The 21,775-nt window shown below is 40.5% G+C and overlaps 2 protein-coding genes across 9 annotated transcripts in view; one reads left to right on the forward strand and one right to left on the reverse strand.

The window, feature by feature from the left end:
- Positions 1–11,395, reverse strand: part of JADE1 (jade family PHD finger 1) — a 155,190-nt gene extending 143,795 nt beyond the window's left edge. For 2 of the 8 annotated variants that reach the window (XM_083755567.1, XM_083755568.1), the window contains exons 1-2: positions 10,305–10,738; positions 7,431–7,462 (exon numbers count right to left, since the gene is read on the reverse strand). The gene's annotated coding sequence lies outside the window, so the exon portion shown is untranslated. The other 6 variants (XM_083755562.1, XM_083755563.1, XM_083755558.1 and 3 more) reach the window with 6 other exon arrangements.
- PGRMC2 (progesterone receptor membrane component 2) lies at positions 10,939–20,964 on the forward strand (the record flags this gene model as incomplete). The annotated part of the gene is made up of 3 exons (XM_083756060.1): positions 10,939–11,311; positions 17,857–18,012; positions 19,046–20,964. 3 exons carry the CDS (start codon positions 10,939–10,941, stop codon positions 19,141–19,143), a joined length of 627 nt encoding a protein of 208 aa, XP_083612186.1. The 3' UTR covers positions 19,144–20,964.
- Positions 20,965–21,775: the final 811 nt, after the last annotated feature.

The following is a 21,775-nucleotide window of genomic DNA, read 5'->3' on the forward strand; positions in this document are numbered from 1 at the left end:
ACTGCTAGATGCAAGGACTAGAAATGTCTCTGCATACTGCCTAATTTTCCCCAACCCAAACTCATAACAATATTTTAATCAGGGGTCCCCAAAAGGCAAAAACAGGGATAAAATAGAGGCAATGATTTTCTAAGAATGCGTACCAGGAGGAAAGGACTGTGAAGTAGATCAAGCTGCCATGCATGACTGATGGTGGGCAGTGTTCAGCCTGACAGATCACAACTTGTGCAGACCTGTCCAGGTAGATAAACAGTAGAAGTGAGTATGCAAACTCTGCTATAGAAAGCAATTTTGTGCTATATATTTTCTCAGGTTTTAGTAACCACTGAAGCTGTAAACAGGAGGTAAACATGCAAGCCTACATTTAGACTTGATTTTCTGAAATGTGAGTGGATTATGTTGGAGGTAAACAAGCCTGTAGTTGCAATCTGGTTGATCTGTAAGTCAAGATCAATCATCAAACAGGACCTGTAATTCATTAAAATGGCATGCAGAAAATATAAGTACAACTGCATGTGCATATGCAGCACAAATTGGATGCTTGCGTTTCTAGATTCCCATTTGCATCTTCATTCATATAATTGGGTTTGGGGGTTTGGGAGTGGGATACTGTCAAATGCAAACATCCTCCCTAAACTACAAGCAAAAAATCTCAAGGATTTTTCCTTTGGCAGAAAAAGGCAGCAAGACATGGGGGGGGGGGGGAGAGACTACTTCTCTAGTCCTATAGATGTGCCAACCTATGATAGTGTATAAAGCATTCTATTTTGGTATGTGACCCAGGTCCATGAAGTTGTTTTCTGTGATTGTTCGTCTGGCTTTGCATTACATTTGAACCAGTGCTTATTATTTGGTTCTCTCCAAACAAACCACAGTTTATTTTTAACTATGGCTTAATATGTCATCCAAGTCTGGTAAATGTTTGGCACTTTTCTCCAAGCAACTAACGATAAAGAATAAGTAGTACAAAAGAGGAAAGGGCTCTTCTACCTTTAATAGTTGTGCGTGAGTAGAAATTTGAGCACATGCAGTTTCTTAAATAAGCCCTAGACAAAAACCTAAAGTAGCATTATTCAAATGTAATTTCATTATAGCCGTATGTATTGAGCACCCACATTCCTCTTTATTGTTTTTAGTATCATCAGTGTACTTAGTGCTTTAACATAATTACAAAAGAAAAAGAAAAAAGCAAGTCTCTGTCCCACAGAGCTTGCAATCTGAATTTACATTTGAACAACTTTCCAATACATTCATGAATGTACAAAAAGGCATCCCACGGTGAGGAGCTGGTTAATTGGGGGGTGGGGTGTTTGGCTTACACAACCACTGGGTGGAGCTTGACAAAACAGCAGATTTTTGCCAGACAGCAACTGTTAAACAGAAATGCCTAAGCCAAAGTGCCTTGCCTCACACATGCCGAAACATATTTGCAATGGAAATGTTTGTGCTTTAAAGGACAAGGGAACAAAAGGACAAGAGGAGGAGGATATTTCAGTCTTCTGTCCTCTAATCAGACGTTTACGCAGGATTGGTGTATGTTCTCCAACATTTGCATCAAAATATTATGAACTAGCATAAAGTAGGGACAGGAGAAAGAGGCTATAGTTTGACAGATGATTGGCATTTAGAGAACGGTGACTAGGACCGTTTTTCCACAACTTTAACTGTTATGATTTTGTTCAAAGTCATGTTTTGTTCATATATGTTAGCAAATTTGACTTGAGCTGTGGCAAAATTGATCTTGCACTGCAGCACACTGCAAGGTTAACAGCCTCTTCTTGTCTGTTTATTGGACTTCTGGCCCACACAGCCCTCTAGTGAGGGATACATTAGTACCGTATACAGACACAGTAAAAATTTTAATTTTAAGCATCAACCTAAACAAGACAAATTTGTACAACTTCTTCTAAATGAAAAGCTTATCCTAGAGTTTAAAAACTGCTCAAACTGAAAAGCTTCTTAGAGTTAGACTCTGGAGGGTGGGAGTACTATAGCTGCATTTCAGTCTTGTTCTGCAAACTTGAGACATGAGTGGTGCCGATAAGGTGGCATTTTAACATATCTGTGCAATTCTGATAATCCACAGAAAAGAGGGATGCATCAAAGAAATGAACGACCCAATGGAGATGATAGTGTTGCTTCAGTGGGAGTGGTATGACTGCAGCAGGAAGCTCTGTCCATATGCTCCCTAAATTACTCAAGACAACCCTAATTCAAAAGTATAGCTATGGCACATAGGTCCCTCTCACATGTCTCAAAGTAGAAAAACCATGTGACTGATTGAGCTGCCAGAAAGTCAGTCCTATTAGGAAAGCTTTTCCCCCATCTGTTGTTTTGAGACCAGTCCAGAACAACTGCTATAGCAGACATGGGAGGAGTCAGAACTGCTTCAGAAACAGCCTTATGTGCTAGTATTAGCCCACCAGAAACATACACTGGTTTTCAGGATGGTCAGGGCTGTTTCCGTGTAGACTACAGGAGTTACAGTGTGCTTTCTGAGGAGCTATTTTTGTTGTTGATTAATTTAGTATTTGTTTTGTTACCTTGCCAGAGATACAAGCAAGCAAGCAACTATGAGTCTCTTTCACTAACCAATATCTATTTTTTACTTAATCATTCTGCATTGATTGATTGATTGATTGATTGGGTGGAGAAATAGTGGCTGGCTTATTTATTGGGAAAAAAACAGGCTTCCTCAACCTCGGCCCTCAAGATGTTTCGAGATGTTTGTCAGACCTCACCTGGAGTACTGTGTCCAGTTCTGGGCACCACAGTTCAAGAAGGACACTGACAAACTGGAACGTGTCCAGAGGAGGGCAACCAAAATGGTCAAAGGCCTGGAAACGATGCCCTATGAGGAACGCCTAAGGGAGCTGGGCATGTTTAGCCTGGAGAAGAGGAGGTTAAGGGGTGATATGATAGCCATGTTCAAATATATAAAAGGATGTCACATAGAGGAGGGAGAAAGGTTGTTTTCTGCTGCTCCAAAGAAGCGGACACGGAGCAATGGTTCCAAACTACAAGAAAGAAGATTCCACCTAAACATTAGGAAGAACTTCCTGACAGTAAGAGCTGTTCGACAGTGGAATTTGCTGCCAAGGAGTGTGGTGGAGTCTCCTTCTTTGGAGGTCTTTAAGCAGAGGCTTGACAACCATATGTCAGGAGAGCTCTGATGGTGTTTCCTGCTTGGCAGGGGGTTGGACTCGATGGCCCTTGTGGTCTCTTCCAACTCTATGATTCTATTCTATGACTACAATTCTCAACATCCCTGACTACTGGTCCTGTTAGCTGGGGATCATGGGAGTTAGAAGCCGCAGCAGCTGCTGGGCTGGGCAAGTCAGGTTAGGTAGATCTGGACCATTTGCTATTCCAGGATATTTCCAGAAAAGGTGTGTGGATGTGGTTCCTACAAGCCCCTCTTCTAGCAGGGGATATATCCTGAATGCATAAAAATGGAGGAAAATGTTATCAATGTTATTTCTACCTTGCTCTTCTGTGAGTTTGTCAGTGAATTTCTAAAAGCAAATTTTGGGCTGTATGCCTGTCTGGATACGATTCCACACCCTTCCCCAAACCTGGAAAATATTCTCCTGACTCTCAAACAGAGGTTGATTATTGTAAGTGTGGTGTGATTGTTGCAAATATGTTCTGTTGTGCTCTGAATAGTCCCTCAAAAAAGACAGCTAAGCAAATGTTGGCAGAATTCCCCCAAGAAGTTCAACAACTTTTCTGGCCTCTTAAAAAACTTTGGCTGATCTCCTAAAAAAAGCTCAACAACGAGGATTGCTATGTCGCTGTGAATGTCACCAACCATTACAAGCAGGTATGTGTGTTTCAGACAGAATCGGTAAAGGTAAAAGGACCCCTGACTGTTAAGTCTAGTCCAGATGATTCTGGGGTTGCGGCGCTCATCTTGCTTTACTGGCCGAGGGAGCCAACATACAGCTTCCGGGTCATGTGGCCAGCATGACTAAGCCGCTTCTGGCAAACCAGAGCTGCACACGAGACAGTAAAAGAGCAGTTCAGTGGGTTTGGTAGAAAAAAATATAAATATGTGTACCATCTTCATAAGGGACGCGGGTGGCGCTGTGGGTAAAAGCCTCAGCGCCTAGGGCTTGCCGATCGAAAGGTCGGCGGTTCGAATCCCCGCGGCGGGGTGCGCTCCCGCTGCTCGGTCCCAGCGCCTGCCAACCTAGCAGTTCGAAAGCACCCCCGGGTGCAAGTAGATAAATAGGGACCGCTTACTGGCGGGAAGGTAAACGGTGTTTCCGTGTGCTGCGCTGGCTCGCCAGATGCAGCTTTGTCATGCTGGCCACGTGACCCGGAAGTGTCTCCAGACAGCGCTGGCCCCTGGCCTCTTGAGTGAGATGGGCGCACAACCCCAGAGTCTGGCAAGACTGGCCCGTACGGGCAGGGGCACCTTTACCTTTACCATCTTCATGGAGTATCTCAAGGAGCTGATCTACTTGAAATTTATACAAATTTGGAAACTAGCATAGTGTGCTATTGATTTTTTAAATAAAATACTGCCTGGTAAGATCAAAGTCAGTGCATGTATTCTAACTCCCTGCCTTGTTTCATCCTCCTGCCTACTCTCTGGAACAACAAGGAGAATGTGTAATAAGATGAGTGCACACCCACCTACTGCCTTTCCTGAGCAGGGGGTGTGGCAGCAGTAGATCCTTTGGTTCTGTGCAGTCAGATAAGGAGGGTGTGTCTACCAGAAGCATGAAATCATGCCTTATGCCACTCCAGTTTTGATAACCTGTTCTGTTAAGCCCCGATTTTCACTAACAGGGTGAAAAGAGCTGTTATTATAGAGGACAAGATGGCAAGGAGTCTGGTCTTGAAAAAGACAAAACATCATCTTTAAGATTTAGAAGTAGGCTTTGTTGAAATTACTGGATCTAGCTTCAAAATAAGTATGTTTGTGGGAAGGGGAGGGGTTAGTTTAAAGTTTGAGAATGAACTGGTTATGTTTCTAATGTGAACATATTGATTAATTCACATGGGGAAACATTCTTCATGTGGGCCTCTTCCTAATTTACAAATGGAATTAAGAGAAGGCAACTATACAGGCAAGGTAAGGCAATTAAGATTTTCCACACCCATACAATTAGCATATTTTCCATTAGTTGACAAACGAGTTCCTAAACGAAGTACAGGACAGTCTGACCAAGTTGTTGTTATGTTCAGTCAGCTCTATGTGAAGAAATTTCTTAATGTGTGTATATGTATATGTGTGTGTGTTCGTATAGCAGCAGCCAGATCATTTCTGGTTTCTGTATGTTGGGATCAAAACCTCTAGATTTCCAGAATAAATTAGAAGTACAATAGTCAAGTAAATTTGAGACAAGCTGAATAGCACACTTTGAAGTTTGCTGGAGGCTGCTGGAATCATGTCCACGCCTTTCAAACATTACAAACCACATGTGGTGCTGATGCTAAGACAAATGTTTCCCTCCATATATTTCCTCATGACTTTTCAGGCTCATTACAGCTCATTTTTTAAAACTGGCTGCACCACAAGTCTTCTCATACCTTATCTGGATAACAAAGGAATGTGGGCCTTCTTTTCATCTCACCAACTCCAGCCTGGTGCAGGAAAAAGTAATCACAGCAGGCTGCCTTTCAGAGCCATGCAGCATGAAGCCACACAGCACAGGTGACACATACACCACACATTCCATAAAGCCAATGCTGCCATAGGTGTCTACTCTGTATTGCTTTAAAATTCACCTGCTATTATTTTCTGTGTTGTTTTTAACTGCGGTTTCCGTCTTCTTTTTGGCTGCTTCTATTTTATTTTGTCTGGGACACGGGTGGCGCTGTGGGTTAAACCACAGAGCCTAGGACTTGCCGATCAAAAGTTGGCGGTTTGAATCCCCATGGCGGGGTGAGCTCCCGTTGCTCGGTCCCTGCTCCTGCCCACCTAGTAGTTCGAAAGCACATCAAAGTTCAAGTAGATAAATAGGTACCACTCCGGCGGGAAGGTAAACGGCATTTCCGTGTGCTGCTCTTGTTTGCTCGGTCACGACTGGACCTAATGGTCAGGGGTCCCTTTACCTTTACCTTATTTTGTACATTGCCTTGAGGCATGTCTGTGTGGAAGGTGATTAATAAATAAAGACTGTGTAGTTGTGTTGGTACAAATATGCCCCAATAATCTGATTCTGGTACAAGTGCTTTTGAATATCTGTATTTTTAAAAATCAGAGCAAGATAATAACATACAATGCTATTATTTGTCATCATTATTGGTGTCAATTTATTAAACAGTTGTCTCAAAATTATATATTATAAAAACAGCAAAAAATGGTTTAAAAACACACATGCAGGCAAACTGATACATTTTAAACAAAACTAAAACCATACAAAAGACACTCATATCAAAGACCCATTTATCTATCTACAAAAGCCTGTTGGGACAAAAATGTCTTACAAGCATTTCCTGAAAATGCAGATAGTGGGTCCCTGTCCTATCTCGATAGGAATGCTATTACACAGAACAGGGGCAGCCACGCTGAAAGCCCTACTTCTCTACTAGGTATATTAGGGATAAGGCAGTCTCTCAAGTAACCTTGTTATGAGCTGTAGAATGCATACTTTTTCAGATATCTTCAGTTATCTGAAGAAGTGTGCTTGCACACGAAAGCTTATACCCAGAACAAACTTAGTTGGTCTCTAAGGTGCTACTGGACAATTTTTCAATTTTTTTATTTATTTCTACTGCGTCAGACCAACACAGCTACCTACCTGAATCATGAGCTGTACAGTACAAGTAGAAGACTGGCAGTCTATAAGCAAATCCTGCAAGCAGGGCATTGTATGCTGGTGGTAGTTTGCCCCCACAACCAACCTAACTTATGTTCTGTTCCAGTTAAAGCCCCCCAGCCAACCCCAAGAGTAGCCCCACACAGAGCACATTACAGTGATTCAACCATTAAGTTACCAGTGCATGGAAAAATGCAATCATTAACCTGATCCAATAACAACCATAGTCAATTTACCGACCAAAGTTGGTAACTGGTATTCCTAGCCATCAAAGACATCTGTGCCTCCAGTGATAGTTGGATCCAGGAGCACCCTCAAACTATGTACTTGCTCCTTCAACGATAGTGTGACCCCATCCATCTAATTTATTCCAGGAATGCTTACAGCTCCATTACCACAATATTGCAGCTTACAAGCAATATTTCAGATTACAGACTCTTGGCCTCATCTCAGAATCCCTTGCCCCGAAGGTTTTTGGCCTCTTCTCCACGTTCATAGTTATAAATAATCCCAATCCTATTGGATTTCAATACCAGTATTTTTTAACAAATCTATCTGGAAAAGACCTAAAAATTTCAAGGAAAGCCTTTCATGCAAATACACAGGTGAAGGACAGGCTGCCCTTCTTAAGGAATTTGAAAGTATTCAAATTCTTACCTTGCCTTGTAGATATATATAAAGAGCACCAGCTGAAAAACAATAATTGGTGGGTGTTAAAATCATTACAACTCAAACTGAGGTGGCAAATAAATGGGGAAATGGACAAGGTCCACATAAAAGTGATTGGGTGAACAGTGTGGAATATGTAGTAATACACAACATCATATACACATTTAGTTCAGATTAGAGAAGGTAAGGAATAGGATGCTCACAAAAGGGATTTTGCTTTAAATCAGATTTGTTAATTTTTGGAAAGACTCTTATCAACAGAATATAGCTACTATATATATTTTACATTTTGAGGTAAACTGAAAATAATTGTATTATTTATGACAGCATTATTATCATTATTTTTCTTAACTGTAACTGAGGATTTTGCTATAAAAAGGAGCTGCTCTCTATCAAATATTGTAAATGCATTAAAAGCAATGGGTTAGAGATAAAATTGCAGAAGTATCCAGTCCTTAAATGACATATGTTAAAATGGACAGCACCAATCCCAAATCCATTTGCACCAGTATAGTACTGATGCTGTCATAGAGAAGAGAACCTGTTGCAGCCAAGCAACAGAACTGCAGTGGCACAGAGCTAGGGGCAGTGCTATATCAATGTAATCAGTCATACAGCAGCAGAATCCCATGTCAAAAATCACAAAAAATTGATAGACTGAGAAATGGTTTTGGAATGAAAGGAATTAAGAAGTGGCTAACCTGTCCTCAAAGCCAGGTTTGGATCCATTCCTTGCACCAGCATCATGAGAATAAAGTGGAGCTACACTTGTTTGGTAAGGGAACCTCTGATACTTTGAGATGAATGCAATGGGACTATACCACTCTCCCATGTCTTTATATTAGCAACGGACATTACCTTTTTGGGACAGATATAGGAAAATTTATCACTAGGTGGCCTTCCTGCCTGCACCATAGTATCATCTAGCACTTTTTTTCTTAAAAAAAAGTTTAGGGGTATTCTCATTTTCCTATTCATATTGAATTACTACCCCTCAATGAGGCCAAACTTAGATTCACAAAATATTTAGGGGTATACGTATCCCTGCATCCCCACAGAAAAAAAAGCACTGCTATCATCTACTTGTATATAATTTTATTCTCCGCTTAGGGATAACATAAGGATTCTTAATTCACCTACATTTGTATATATCAACCTAAATAGACGTTTCTTCATTACTGTACAATTACAGTACCATTTATACTTATGATGAATCTGTGTATTGGTAATTGATACCTGGCCAATTACTATTCTCACTTGTGTGTGTTCTGCTTATGGCAACTATATATTCTCTACTAAGAGCAGGAAATACCTCATTCAAAATGTTAAGGAATTTACAGCACCTCTCTGAAATTTCCATGCATTTATATTTATCTATATAATCATTTTGGTCCAAATAAATTGCAAATGGCATTAAACTAGGAATGGATTATACATATTCAGAACCCCATTCCAAACGGTAAGGAAATCCAAATAAGCTACACCCATCCCTTCTTCCCTGTACTCTGAATATGGTATTCACTGATAAAATACATTGTCCAATGAAACTCCTGTTCTGTTCTGGGTGGATTAAAAAAGGAATTCCTTCTATTGTAGTTTCAGTTTTAAAAACCCATTATATTTGCTTAAGCACAGTCTGCTTTAAAATAGCATGGATTAATATGCTCAACAGGAAGTTGGAAAGACAAGGTCAGATGTGGAAGTCTGTTATTGTTTAGCTTAAATCCCAAAACATTTACTTGGAAGTAATTTTCATTGGTTTCAGTAAAACCTACTTTTGAGTAAACCTATTTTGGACTGCGGATTGACTCCTTGTAGTAAGCACATTACAACCATTATGGCTCTGTGTGGAGCACTGCCATATGAAAGTGTTTTTCTAGAATATTAGCCCTGGTGTGTTTTCCACAGCTCGGAGCTGTGGTACCCTCCAACACTAATAACTACAATTTCCATAATCCCTGAACTATGGCCATGCTAGATGGGGATTAAAAGAGATGTAGTTCAGTAACATCTGATGTATTTCTGCAATATATTAATTCTGACCCCACCTGCTACAGACATAAACATCCTTCTTATATCACTTCTTTTTAGGGAAGTGGTGTATACATCTGTTTACCCATGTGCACACACGTTTGTACACAGGGGGGCTACCCTTACTGTATGCCAGTAATATCCATAGAGGGCTGGCAACAAGTGTGAGGTAGTCCTAGATAGAGGTTGGTCAAGAATCTTAGAATTAGCTTAATAGGATGCCCCTTTCCATGACCAACAAGAGAAACTGTTTTCAGCACGCACTTACAGAAGGCCTCTGGAGCTTGTGACCAATGCTTTGGAGTGGGGAGGTGTTAAAATCGGAAATCCTGCTTTCTCCTGGGCATGATGTGGTGTGCAAAGCATGTCCTGTGGGTACTAGGAAATTGGCATGTTTTGTTCATTTATACAACAGCCATATAACTGCAACTCACAAAACAAACAAAAAACGGTAGAATACAGTGTTAAAGAATAAAAACTGGGACATATTGAATTAAAAAAACCCGAAGCACAATTAAAACAAAATACCGTAGCGAAGAAATGTGGATTTCGGTGAAGGATATTTTTTGGGGGAGGGGTTGCTTATTTTAAAAAGCCCATTAGGGAAAGGGTTTATGCAGCCACTATGTATTAAAAACAGCTTGCTGGGTCAGTCCAACCGCCCTTTTAGTCCCTGCGCCCCTGTTCTCAAAACGGCTACCCCAATGCCTGTGAGGAAGCCCGCGCAAACGAGCCCTCTCTCCAGCAGCTGGGACGATATAGAGATTCTGCCTCCTTCAGCCAGCGTTTCCCTCAGGGCGAGTGTTAACAAGTCTGTGGGGTAGGGCCTACCTGATTTTTCATTTTATTTGCACAGAGCGCCCCGTGTTCTTAGGTGCAATATACCACTGACAACTCATGACGACGCTCATGCATCTTCGCCATTGTGAAGGCAAAAGAAATTGAAAAAACGCCTTGAGGGAGCCTCTCGGAGATAAGCAGCGCCTCACCGCCCTGATTTTACAATCGATAAGGGAAAGGGCGGGGGAGCACAGAAGCATGTTTATGGCGTCGACGAGCCCCCTTCTCTTTCTCCCCCCTCAAAAAGAATATTCTAGTCCAGCGCCCGCAACGCGCGCGCGGCATTCCTCCGTCGGCACCACGTGAGCGCCAAGAATTTATGAGGGCGAAGGCTCGCTCGCGCGCGGACGCCACACGCGCGCACACACATTCTCTCTCTCTCTCCAACCAACCCCTCCCAGGCGAAGATTCCCCTAAGGTGGAAATCTGCCGTTGGGTAGCCGCGTGCGCCTCTTTCTCATTCGTTCTGCTGGGCGCGAGCTAGCGTGGGTGACGTGTCCTTACCAGTGACCAATTGGAGCCCGGGCGAGGCAGAGTCAGACGGCGCCCCGCCTGCGCCTCCCCGCCTCCCTCCCCCGTCGCGGGGCGGAGCGGTTCCTCTCAGGCAGGCGCTGGCTGGGCAGTGATGGCGGACGATGGGGATGGGAAGCTAAGGACTGAACAAGGAGGCGGCGGCGGCGGCAGCAGCAGCAGTCCGGAGGAGACGGCCGCCGGCAGCTGGCTCGGGGGGAACGGCGGCCTCGACATGCTGCTGAGCTTGGCGCTGCTGGCGATCGTGGCGCTCGCGGCCTATCGGCTCTACAGGCGCTGGGGCAAGAAGAGCGGAGTGGGGGGCGCGGCGCAGCAGGGCCTGGTCGACTCCTTGCCCCGCATGAAGCGGCGGGACTTCACGCTGGAGCAGCTGCGCGAGTACGACGGCGCGCGCGCAGCGCGCATCCTCCTGGCTGTCAACGGCAAAGTCTTCGACGTGACCAAAGGCAGCAAGTTCTACGGACCCGGTGAGGGGAACGGGGGGAAAGGGGGCTAGCGGGGGGGCGGCGGCATACATGCCTCCTGGGTGAGCGACGGTGGGACAAAGGCCTGGAAGGCGGGAGAAACGCCCTCCCCCCAAGTAGCAGGTGTAAGTAAGTGGGGGTGGGGAAAAGGCCCGCTTTACCCACCCACATGGGTAGGTGGAGAAAGAAGATATAGCAGGCTCCAGACCAGGCTGGTTTCCCCAGGCTTTTTGGGGGGTGGGTGAGTTCCAGGGCACATTTGGAGGCACGGAAGTGCCACGGGCTCCACAAAATACCCATTTCGCAGAAGGAAAGCTGGTGATCTCCTCTGAACTCTCCCTTCCAAAACAAAAGGTAAACACACACCCCCCCAAATAAAATGCAGACAAGGAAGCAGACAGCATCTACACAGAAACAAGTAGCCCACACCAAACGAAACCGAAGAATGCGAAATTTAAAATAATTATTAAAAAACAAACCAAGGAGGTAGGGGGCCTTGGCGAATATGAGGGATTATGGGCATGCCATGGTGCCCACAAATACAGTCTAGGGCACCTAAACTTCATTCCTAGTTTTGTTCACACATCTGCTTTACTTTCAGACATTTAGTCCCTTTTGAATGCATATTTGCCCTGGAGTGAACAAGCTGTCTTTGGCATATTTGCTTCCCAAATTTTCAGAACTCCTGAGGCTGACTTGTTTACTTTCCCTGCACATGTTATTCTCTGGATTTTGATTAACTAACTAGAAATAGTTCCAGCCTTTTACAATGTGAGTTGGAATCCAGTTTCATTTTATTAAGGTTTGGATATTTTCTCTTTCTGCAAGTCTCTCAGCAATTGCAATGATAATTGGGCTGCAGTATTACACAATTACAACAGAATAAAGTTTATAATAAGTTGACGTGGAGCTGTGGATTTAATCTTATACTGGTCCTAACCATGTACAGATAAAGGCTTATTGATTCATATCTGCGCAAAGTTCTTGGCAGCTGGAATAAAAATTGTCTTGCTTCTGATTAGATTTCGCTTAATATATATTAAAGTAGGCAGGAGATTGGCAATATATAATCCAGTTCTTAATATGTTTACTTGCAAGTAAGTCCTGCTAAGTAGCAGGTTTAATAATTAAACATTATTTGATTTAATAGGCTCACAATGATCTTTTGTGAAGTATATAGTAGGTAGTGAAGGAAAAGTAGGGCAAGGATTTTTTTAAAAAATTCATTGTACATAGAAAGTTAATAGTTAGAATAGCTATTTCTGCAGTTGTTTATTTTTAAACCTGCAACCTGGTTAAAGAAATTTACAGATTATAAGAGTTTGGAGCTGCATTTTTATTTATTTTTTAATTGAGCAACCTATGGGGCATCTGTGGCCCTCCAGATGTTGTTGGACCTCAGTTCCCATTTGGCGGGGAACAATATCTGGAGGTTCATATATTCCCCATCCCTGCTGTACTCACTTGCCAGGGGGTCAGCCACATTGAAACTCTAATTGCCTTGGTTCTGTGTACACACAGATGTGCATACTGTAAGTCAGTTTGTATATAGTTAAAAACTTTTCCAAACACAAAGCATAGACAGTGTACACATAGGTTGTAGTAGGCATGTTAGAAGAGGCATTCTTCTGTGTAAAAGAATTGTGAATACCTCTAAAAATAGTGTTGCAATCTGTTTTGAAGGTAATTTTAAAAGATCTGTCCATTAATCATGATACTTTTAATTCATTAAGGACCTTAATTGAGTGGTTAAACTTGGTGACACTGTTTATTTAAATATCTTGCTGACCACTTACACACTGCAAATGTGCAACTTGTGCTGGTGAAGTAAAACAGTGGTAATGTAGGTACAAATAGATAACATGCCATTTGGGCTACTAAACCTTCCTCCCTGAATACTGGAGTCAGTTGTGAGAATTTGATGCTGGAATAGGGGTCTATTGTGTCTTGCATTGTGCTGAGCATTGAAACTAATCTTTTCCAGCTCTCTCTGCAGGCTATATACTGGCCACAATTTGCTAACTATCAAGTAGGTATCTTGACATTTTCATTATCACACAATACAACAGTCCAAATCACAGTGATCCCACAACTGGAGAAATGAATCTCATTTTCCCAGCATCAATATGTTTTGATATTTAATAACAAAAAAGTACTATTAGAAAACTAATTCTTAAACTATTATAACTACTTAAAGAATAAGCAATATGTGTATCTGTTGTGTTGTAAACCTTCCTGGAAAGTATCTTGGAAGACTCCTACAGAAGATCTTCAGCCTTGTAACATGGATGGGTCACTAAATGAATTATGAATAAAGGAGACATCTTTTATAAGAATATGCTTGTCCATCTAACACTGAAAGAAGTGGTGGCTTATAAACTTGAGGTTAGAATATGTGACTTCAGCAAATCAAATGATTCTGAGTCCAAAGCACAATAGAGACTGGTAAGCACTCCATGTTGATGGAGATTTTATTTCTTATATTTTGCCCTTCTCATGAGAGTGCAGGGTGGCTAAAAGCAAAGGGTAGAGTAAAGTAAAAGCACACTACAAAGTATAGCAGTCAAGTCAGCACTAAATTAGAGAAATACCGTATAAATTATTTCACTCTTACTAAACCCCAAAGGCCTGTTGGAACAAACAGGTATTTGGTTGCCCTCTGTGGGGAACAGTCTTGAGTGTGGTAGGGAGAGGGTTCCACAGTCAGGGCAAGACCATTGAGAAGGCCCTGTCTTGTGTAGCAATCCTCTAGGTCAAATTCACTGAGGGTACACTGCAAGCTAGGCTTTCCCTGCAGATCTCAAAACAGGTTTGCTGATACTAGGGAAGGCATTCCTGCAAGTACTTGAGTTCTAACCCATTTTTGAATGCTATTATCTTATTGAATTGGACCTGGTAGGCTAGCACAATTCTTTCATGTTCTGTGTCATTTACCATTTCTTGCTGCCCTGTACAACAACTGGACAGTAGCACTCTGTGGCAGCTGCAGCTTCTAGATCATCTTTAAGGAAACACCCATGTAGATTGTGTTGCGTTAGTTCAATCAGGAGCTGTCGATGAGTGGTGACAACTGCAACTAGGTCATCCTGATCCAAGAACAGCTCTAATTGGCCAACTAGCTGGAGCTGGCACTCCTATTGGTAGAGACCATATCCAGGTATACCCCCCAAAAAATCCTATGCACCTGTTATTTTAGGAGGAATGCTACTAACAGGCTACTAGTTCTGAGACATGAGAATCACCTACTCGCAACACATCCAGCTTAAGAGTATTAATAGAACACAATAAGCCAAACTTAGGCATTTCTCAACCTCCTCATTTCTGTAAAAGTCATACTTATGCTTTTGAAGTCCATAGATGGCAAAATGTTTAGCTTTGTCTAGAATTTGCCTTTTTCATGGAATTGAAAACCTCCCTGAATTAACACTTCAGTAGCATAACAATAAATATGTGATAGTCTGTGTTGTTCAGCTGCCCAGGTGATTTCTTTTTTTGTAACTGCTATGATATTATCAGAATAGATTTGGGTGAGGGGTTTATGAACAATACGAACAGCTGTCCCATGGAACTATGTTGTCATTGCAAAAAATGACAAATTTGAGGTGAAAATTTTACTATTATTGTCGGATACCAATTTCTTTGGTAATCTTAACTGTTACATAGTGAAGCATTATTATGCTTTAAAATTTACAAATTACAGTATTTGTTAGGACAACAAATATAACCTGCCCTGGGATCATTAATCTGATGAACAGAGGCCTAGACTTTGATTACTTATTTCAAAGTAATCAAAAAAACAAAAGCAAACTAATGTCCCAGTTGATATATCTACCATTGCTTGACAGCAAACAATAAAATTGTGAGCCCTTCTCTTCTCTGCCTTTCATCAACATACCCATTTTGGCTAGTTCCACACATGTTAATTCTCCTAAACAGATGGAGAATTGGGGTATTTCCTGTTTCTAGCGCATACTAGGGATTCTAGATTCTAAGTACAATCATATCTAATGTGACTAATAAAGGGTATGTATGTATGTATGTATGTATGTATGTATTTAGCCACTCATCATCCCTAGATCTCAGGGTGGTTCACAAGATAAAAATGCAATATAGTAACCACAAAATGTATAATAAAAACAAAAAGAAGCCATGCAGTTTGAGATACTATTCTCCAGGTTTCCTAGGTTTAAGATATTATGCTGTCCCCAGGGAGGCTTGCCTGGCACCTTCATTTCATCTCTTTAGGCGCTAAGCAAAACCACTCTTCACCCAAGGCCTTTGGCTAAAAACAACTACAGTACAACCTTTTTTAACTGTGTGGAGGGATATTGCTTTTGTTTGTTACTATGTTATGTATTGTTGTGTCTTTATATTGTAAACCACTCTGATCCTCAGATGAAGGGTGATATAGAAATTTAAATTTTATTAATTATTAAATTTAAAAGACTTTACATGTACAAAAGGTGACTACTATATTGGGTTTTTTTCCTTTTGAGTCTACAGTCGGGGGGGGGGTTAGTGATCCTTTTAATAACTTGAAACACTGCTGGAATGTATGGAACTGAGGAGGAAAATTGTAAGGAGACTTGGAACAAAGTACAATTCAAATCTTCGACCTATGATTATGAGAATGATTATAGGTAATTCATTAATGGCATTTGGACCTATTAAAACTACACATGATTAGCAGACCCATATCATCAAAGTGCTGGAGAGATGGTGACGAGATTGGATGCTACTGCTGTGTGGTGTATGTGTAAGATAGTTGAAAACTGCTGGAAGTTAGATTTTCATTATATTTTACACAGACCTCTCTTAATTCAAAATTGGCTTTATTTACCATTTTTCAGAACAACCCAGATTGCATTATTTACAGGACTTTTGTAAGCCTTGCCATGCTCATAAAATTTGTGATATCTGTGGGAAATTATATTCAAACATAACCATGCACAAGCAGTAGTTAGTGCATGAAGGGGTAAAGAACAACAGGGTTGTATTGCTGGATAGGCTCAGATAAGTCACACCCCCTCTCCAGAGATATCTCTCTCTCTCTCTCTCTCTCTCTCTCTCTCTCTCTCTCTCTCTCTGCATCATGTAAGTAAGCCATGAAAAAGGATTGCATCTGTGCTTTGTGGGAGTTCCACTGTGCAAGTGGAAGTTCTTACATGGGACAGCTTTGTTGAATGAAACCTTCAGTGTCTGTGTTGGTGTACTGATTTATCATTGCAGTTGTTTTTGAGAATATAGGTAGCTTCTTGATATAGTTGTGTTTTTGTCCTATAAACTATGACTGTTAATAAAAATTTATCTCTCTTCACATTAAACTAGAGTTCTGTTCATTTTCTTTCTAAAATTCGGGTTTGTTTAACCCAAAAGTATAATAGAAAAAAAAATTCCCCAAGCATAGCAAGGTAAAACCATATGCTTAAACACTTTTAAGTGCATGGTTGTGAAAAACACTAATGAATTTAAGCCTTAGGATATGTATTTTATCTGAAATCCTAGTATTGCAATGTGGACAAAAGTTTTAGAAAGTTATTTTTGTGCTTGTAAGCTGTTCTAAACTATTTTTGTTATATTTTAAATTGTTGTAACCTACTCTAGGTTACATATGTTCTACCATGTGATCTTGAATTCCTGAAGCAGTCCATTGATCAGATAATATGAACCAGTTAAGCACAAATTGGTCATATACTATTTCATCAGAATGACTATCATTCTGTTATTAACCTTAAACCCTTTATTTGACTTGTTTCAGTAGATAAGTGTATAATAGTGTCGCAGTTCATTTGAATAGAAGCATAAAACTTATTTCCATAACTTGAATTCCTTTCCCTTTTTTAAAAAGTCATTTAGTAATTTTCTGGATGTTATGTAATCTTAAAATTCAAGTTAAACTATTTCCAAAGGTCAGGTTGATAAAGTTAGTTGTGTTGCCAAGTTCCATTACAGCAATTTTAAAGACTGCCAATGTCCCTAGGTACCAAGAAAAAGATTTTACACTTCTTTAAATGTTTTGTGGCTTTGTTATAAATATATCCAGTTTCTTTAACCAAATTCTGTTCTGCCATTCATGTATCATATGGCCTATATAGTCTTTGAGTTAGTGACCTCCTTTGTTAGCTTGGACATTTCCCTTCATTTGAACAGCATTTTGTAGAGGAAAGTTCATGTTTGTGGATCATTCAGTTTCTGTGGATCATTAGCCAATGCTCTGCCCAAGAAAGAAGGATAAACTTATATTTTGCACTCCTGAGTAGAGACAATCACGCACTTTAAAGATGTTTGCACTCAGCCACTGTGTGACTAGCATTTGTCATGTATTTTAAAAAAGAAAATATTAAAATTGGGACAAAGGAGGCAAAGCAGTTTGAGCTACTGAATAAGCTTGTTTGTTCAAGCTCAAATTTATTAAACTGTGTTCAGTTAGCTCTGATGTTTGGCAACAATTAATCTGGGGTAGGGGATTATGAGAACACATCAATGTTATTCTGAAAGGATAATGCAAGTGAATGACTGAATACATGGGTCTTTTTTTCTATTTTCAGAGGGTCCTTATGGAATATTTGCTGGCAGAGATGCCTCAAGGGGACTGGCAACTTTCTGTCTAGATAAAGATGCGCTTAGAGATGAATATGATGACTTATCAGACTTAAATGCTGTGCAAATGGAAAGCGTTAGAGAATGGGAAATGCAATTTAAAGGTAATGTTTAAATTGGGATATTCCTTTAAATCAAATGGAAAGTGAGTACTTGTAAAGGTGTTTCTCAGTTATTTGCAGAAATTGATATTTACTAAATTGCTAGCAATTTTTAGTTTGAAAATGTCATGGTTCAGTTTATGTAAATATTCAGTTAATATGCATAAGCATAGTGTATCTGTATGGAAGGGGAGGTAAGAGACACCTTAATATGTTTCCATGGCTGGGCACAACAGGACCACTCCCTTCCTCACAGTAGTGAAAATACTGGATCAGATGGGGATCAGGAGGATGTGGAGGCAGTTGGTTCTAAATCTTAGTATACAGTTGCCTCTTGTTAATTCTGCTGCCGCAAGCAAGATAAAAAATTGTGCTGGCTAGGATTGATGGGAGTTGTCATCCAGAGCATCTGGAGGACACCAGATTAGGGAAGGTTAGGATACCTAGTGCTTCTGTAAACATCAGCATTAGTCAAAGTACCTCTTGTGGGGGAAGGAGCTACTGCTGTGCTGGGGGTGATCACAGGGGTTCTTCCAGAATTCCAAAATCACTATCTCATGAGTTGCTTGTGTACCCTTCAGGGACTGCAGTACATTCTCATCATTGTAGAGACATTCTTGCATAGATGTTTGTGCAGGCAGAGCTTAGTTCTTGACTGTCAACAGGGGAGGGTGGTGGTGGCAGAGGCAAAAGCCACTGCTCTCTGTAAGTTCAGTTAACCTCTGACACTTGTTGCTGTTTGGTGAATGTGGGTGGACAAGTAAGTTTTCTGCCTATGGTGACAGCTGTCAAGAAGGCCATTTTTATTTGAGAAACACTAAACTTTCCATTGTGGGCGTGTTATTTCCAGTATACTAGGATGTTTTTCAGGTAGGAGAAAGCTAAAAGAACAGCTTAGGTGTGTGTGAAAACACCTTTAATCATGGATATGAACTAAAAAAGTTAAGTTAATGGGTTGAGAGATAGACCAATGTTTATATAGATGTTTAATGTCATGTTGTAACTTTTGATTATAATACCTACATGTCTTTTTCAGAAAAATATGACTATGTAGGTAGACTGCTAAAGCCAGGAGAGGAACCATCAGAATATACAGATGAGGAAGATACCAAGGATCACACTAAACAGGAATAAACATTGTAAATCACCAAAGTCAGGGGCCTTTGGAACTGCAATCTCTTACTCCCCATCACAGAATGCCCTGTGTCCTTGGGTACAGTTCATCTGCTGCAGAAAACGACTTGATAGGTTTTGTACAAGAACATCATTACCCTCTCAACAAAAAATTGATTACTAGGCATTATTTGTGCTGCCAAACATAGTTTTTGTTGCAGTTTAACTGTAATGTCTGGAAAGGCTTCAGAAATGAAATGGGTGCAGGGATTTAAAATGCAAAGAAAACTATTCTTTTTAGCATGTTGAAGCCTATGAACAGTTTGTTATTTACAAGCTTAAGCGTTTCATATGCCATTTTCTACTTCTCTTGATGCTAAATGGAAAACCTAGTTAAGGAATCCCAAGTAAATTTGGCTGCTGAAACATAATAAAATGAAAATACTCAAACTAGTTTGTGGGCCATTGGTTTCCATGACAGAAAACTACTTCAGATCTCTGCAGATTAAATGGTTTCAAATAGAATCTCCTGGAGGATAAAGGAAAATTTTATCTGCAGAAGATATCATCTGAAGTGTCTATGATTTTCCTTCCCCCTAAATCAAATCGGAATAATTGTGCCTTATTTCAACTTAGAGACTTGAATTGTTTTAAGGGAAAACCCCAAATGTGACCTGAGTCACTAAAAGCAGCATTGAGGACTGAAGTTAGAACATTCGGGTGACTGGAAAACATTGATGTCATTCTGTATATAGAATGTAAAGGAATACTCAGTGTTACTGCCATATATATATATATGTTAATATACATAAACTTAATTAGCAGTGTAATGGCCAAATGCACTCCCCTTTTGCTTTTTAAATAAACAAGCCCACCTCTTCCCTAAATTTAAGGAGCCTAGCCTCATATCTTTGAGAAATGAGGGATGTGCATGGATGTGGGTGCTCATGTGCAAGAAATGGAGGGATGGTTCCTGCAGATACTGTAAATATGAATACAATTTTAATAAAGCATGTAAAATACCAAATGTGCTGTCAGACTTTATGTAGATGCTATTAAGCTAGTATCGGTGGCCAGGACTCGTGTGTATGAGTAAAAGAAGAAATATTGGAGATATTAAATATTTTTGCACTGCTATTAAATAAAGCTTTACCCAGCTCATTTTTACTTATTCATCACACTTAATTCACAACAGAGATGTGACATTCAGGTACAGTTTAGATGAATGAGAGCAAACAGGTGGCATATAACAGTGGAGCATATCTGTATGTAGACATGCTTTGGCTATTACTTTTCATTGAAGGTTGTCATTCCTTTTTCTTGGCATATTACAAACACAGCTTGTTTTTATCAATGTGGCAGGTAAAGAAAAAAACTAACTTTTTCTTGAATGCATTTCCTGTAAATTAGTCAATAAATTAGTCAATAAAGCTGCCATCAACGACCAACACAAGGAAAATCATGCCATGCAGTAAGACAGCCATGTGTCGTGCATGAAGAAAACTGAGCTGTGATCTTCAAGCTATGTGATATAGTGTGTTTAACAAACAGCATCCTCCTCCTGTCCAAAATGACCAAACAGTTCTGGACCATGCTCAGGTTGGCTTGTGAGTAGAATGTTCTTATGGTGTCAATAGGAAGATTTTCTATCTGCTGCCCCATTTTTTAAAAATGTGAACATGCTGTTGTCCTTTAATTTGAAAATAAGCCTCCACTGATGAGCCACAGTTACAACTCTTCCACTCCAAAAATGTATTCCATAATTGAAATAATGCAGTCTGTTTTGAGAAATGAACAATTTGTGTTCCTACTTTTTTTAAAATAAAGTGTTCTGTAGATACATTGTTAGTGTGCTGTGTTTGTCATTTTACATTCAGGGAAGCTTGGAAGGGGAGTAAAATGTTGGACTTAACATAATTAACCTTTCTATAGTGGATGGAGGGTATCCTCAAATCAATTGGTGTTCCCATTCCAGCAGGGGAGGGCTATGTTAATCAGACTTGTAATTGCCATCCTGCATGAGAGAGTGTCTCCCTATGTTTAGGGATATAACAGCAACAATCTGAACAATTCAGAAATTGCAACCCTGAAAAGCAAAAATAACAGACAAGGAAACATGTAATGCATCTCTGTCCTTAAATAGCACCAGCAGAGAGCCAGAGACTTTCCCTTGACATTCCTAGCAGCAATAATCACTGAAGTAGAATACCCTCCATCTACTGTAGAAGAGGAAGAAGTAAGTCCAACATTGTTTTCCTACGGTAGAGGGTCAGAGTGGATGTTCAAAAACTTCACTCATCCATAGTAGGGTTTTTCACTGTGGCACCCACCTAAAGCTGAGACCACCTCTGAAGACACCTTTGAAAGAACCATTTAGTTCACAATGACACACAACAACACTGATGGTCGTATGACTACCCTACAGTTGTCTGGAGGATTGATACTGAACTATGGTGGTATTTGCACTTCACATGGAATGAGCAGTGGTCCTTTCAGGAAAGAGTGGATGCTTTGTAACACAGAAATGCAAGCTTTTTTTCACCATTCTAGTAAAGCTTAAAAGACACTCCTTCCAATACCAAAAATTCAACATCCTTAGTACACCTACATGGTATCTTAATGGTCCAACAAGTGTCTGGTGCCAGTTCTTCTT

This window comes from Podarcis gaigeae (genome assembly GCF_964106915.1).
Source record: "Podarcis gaigeae genome assembly, chromosome: 9".
Taxonomy (NCBI): Eukaryota; Metazoa; Chordata; class Lepidosauria; order Squamata; family Lacertidae; genus Podarcis; species Podarcis gaigeae.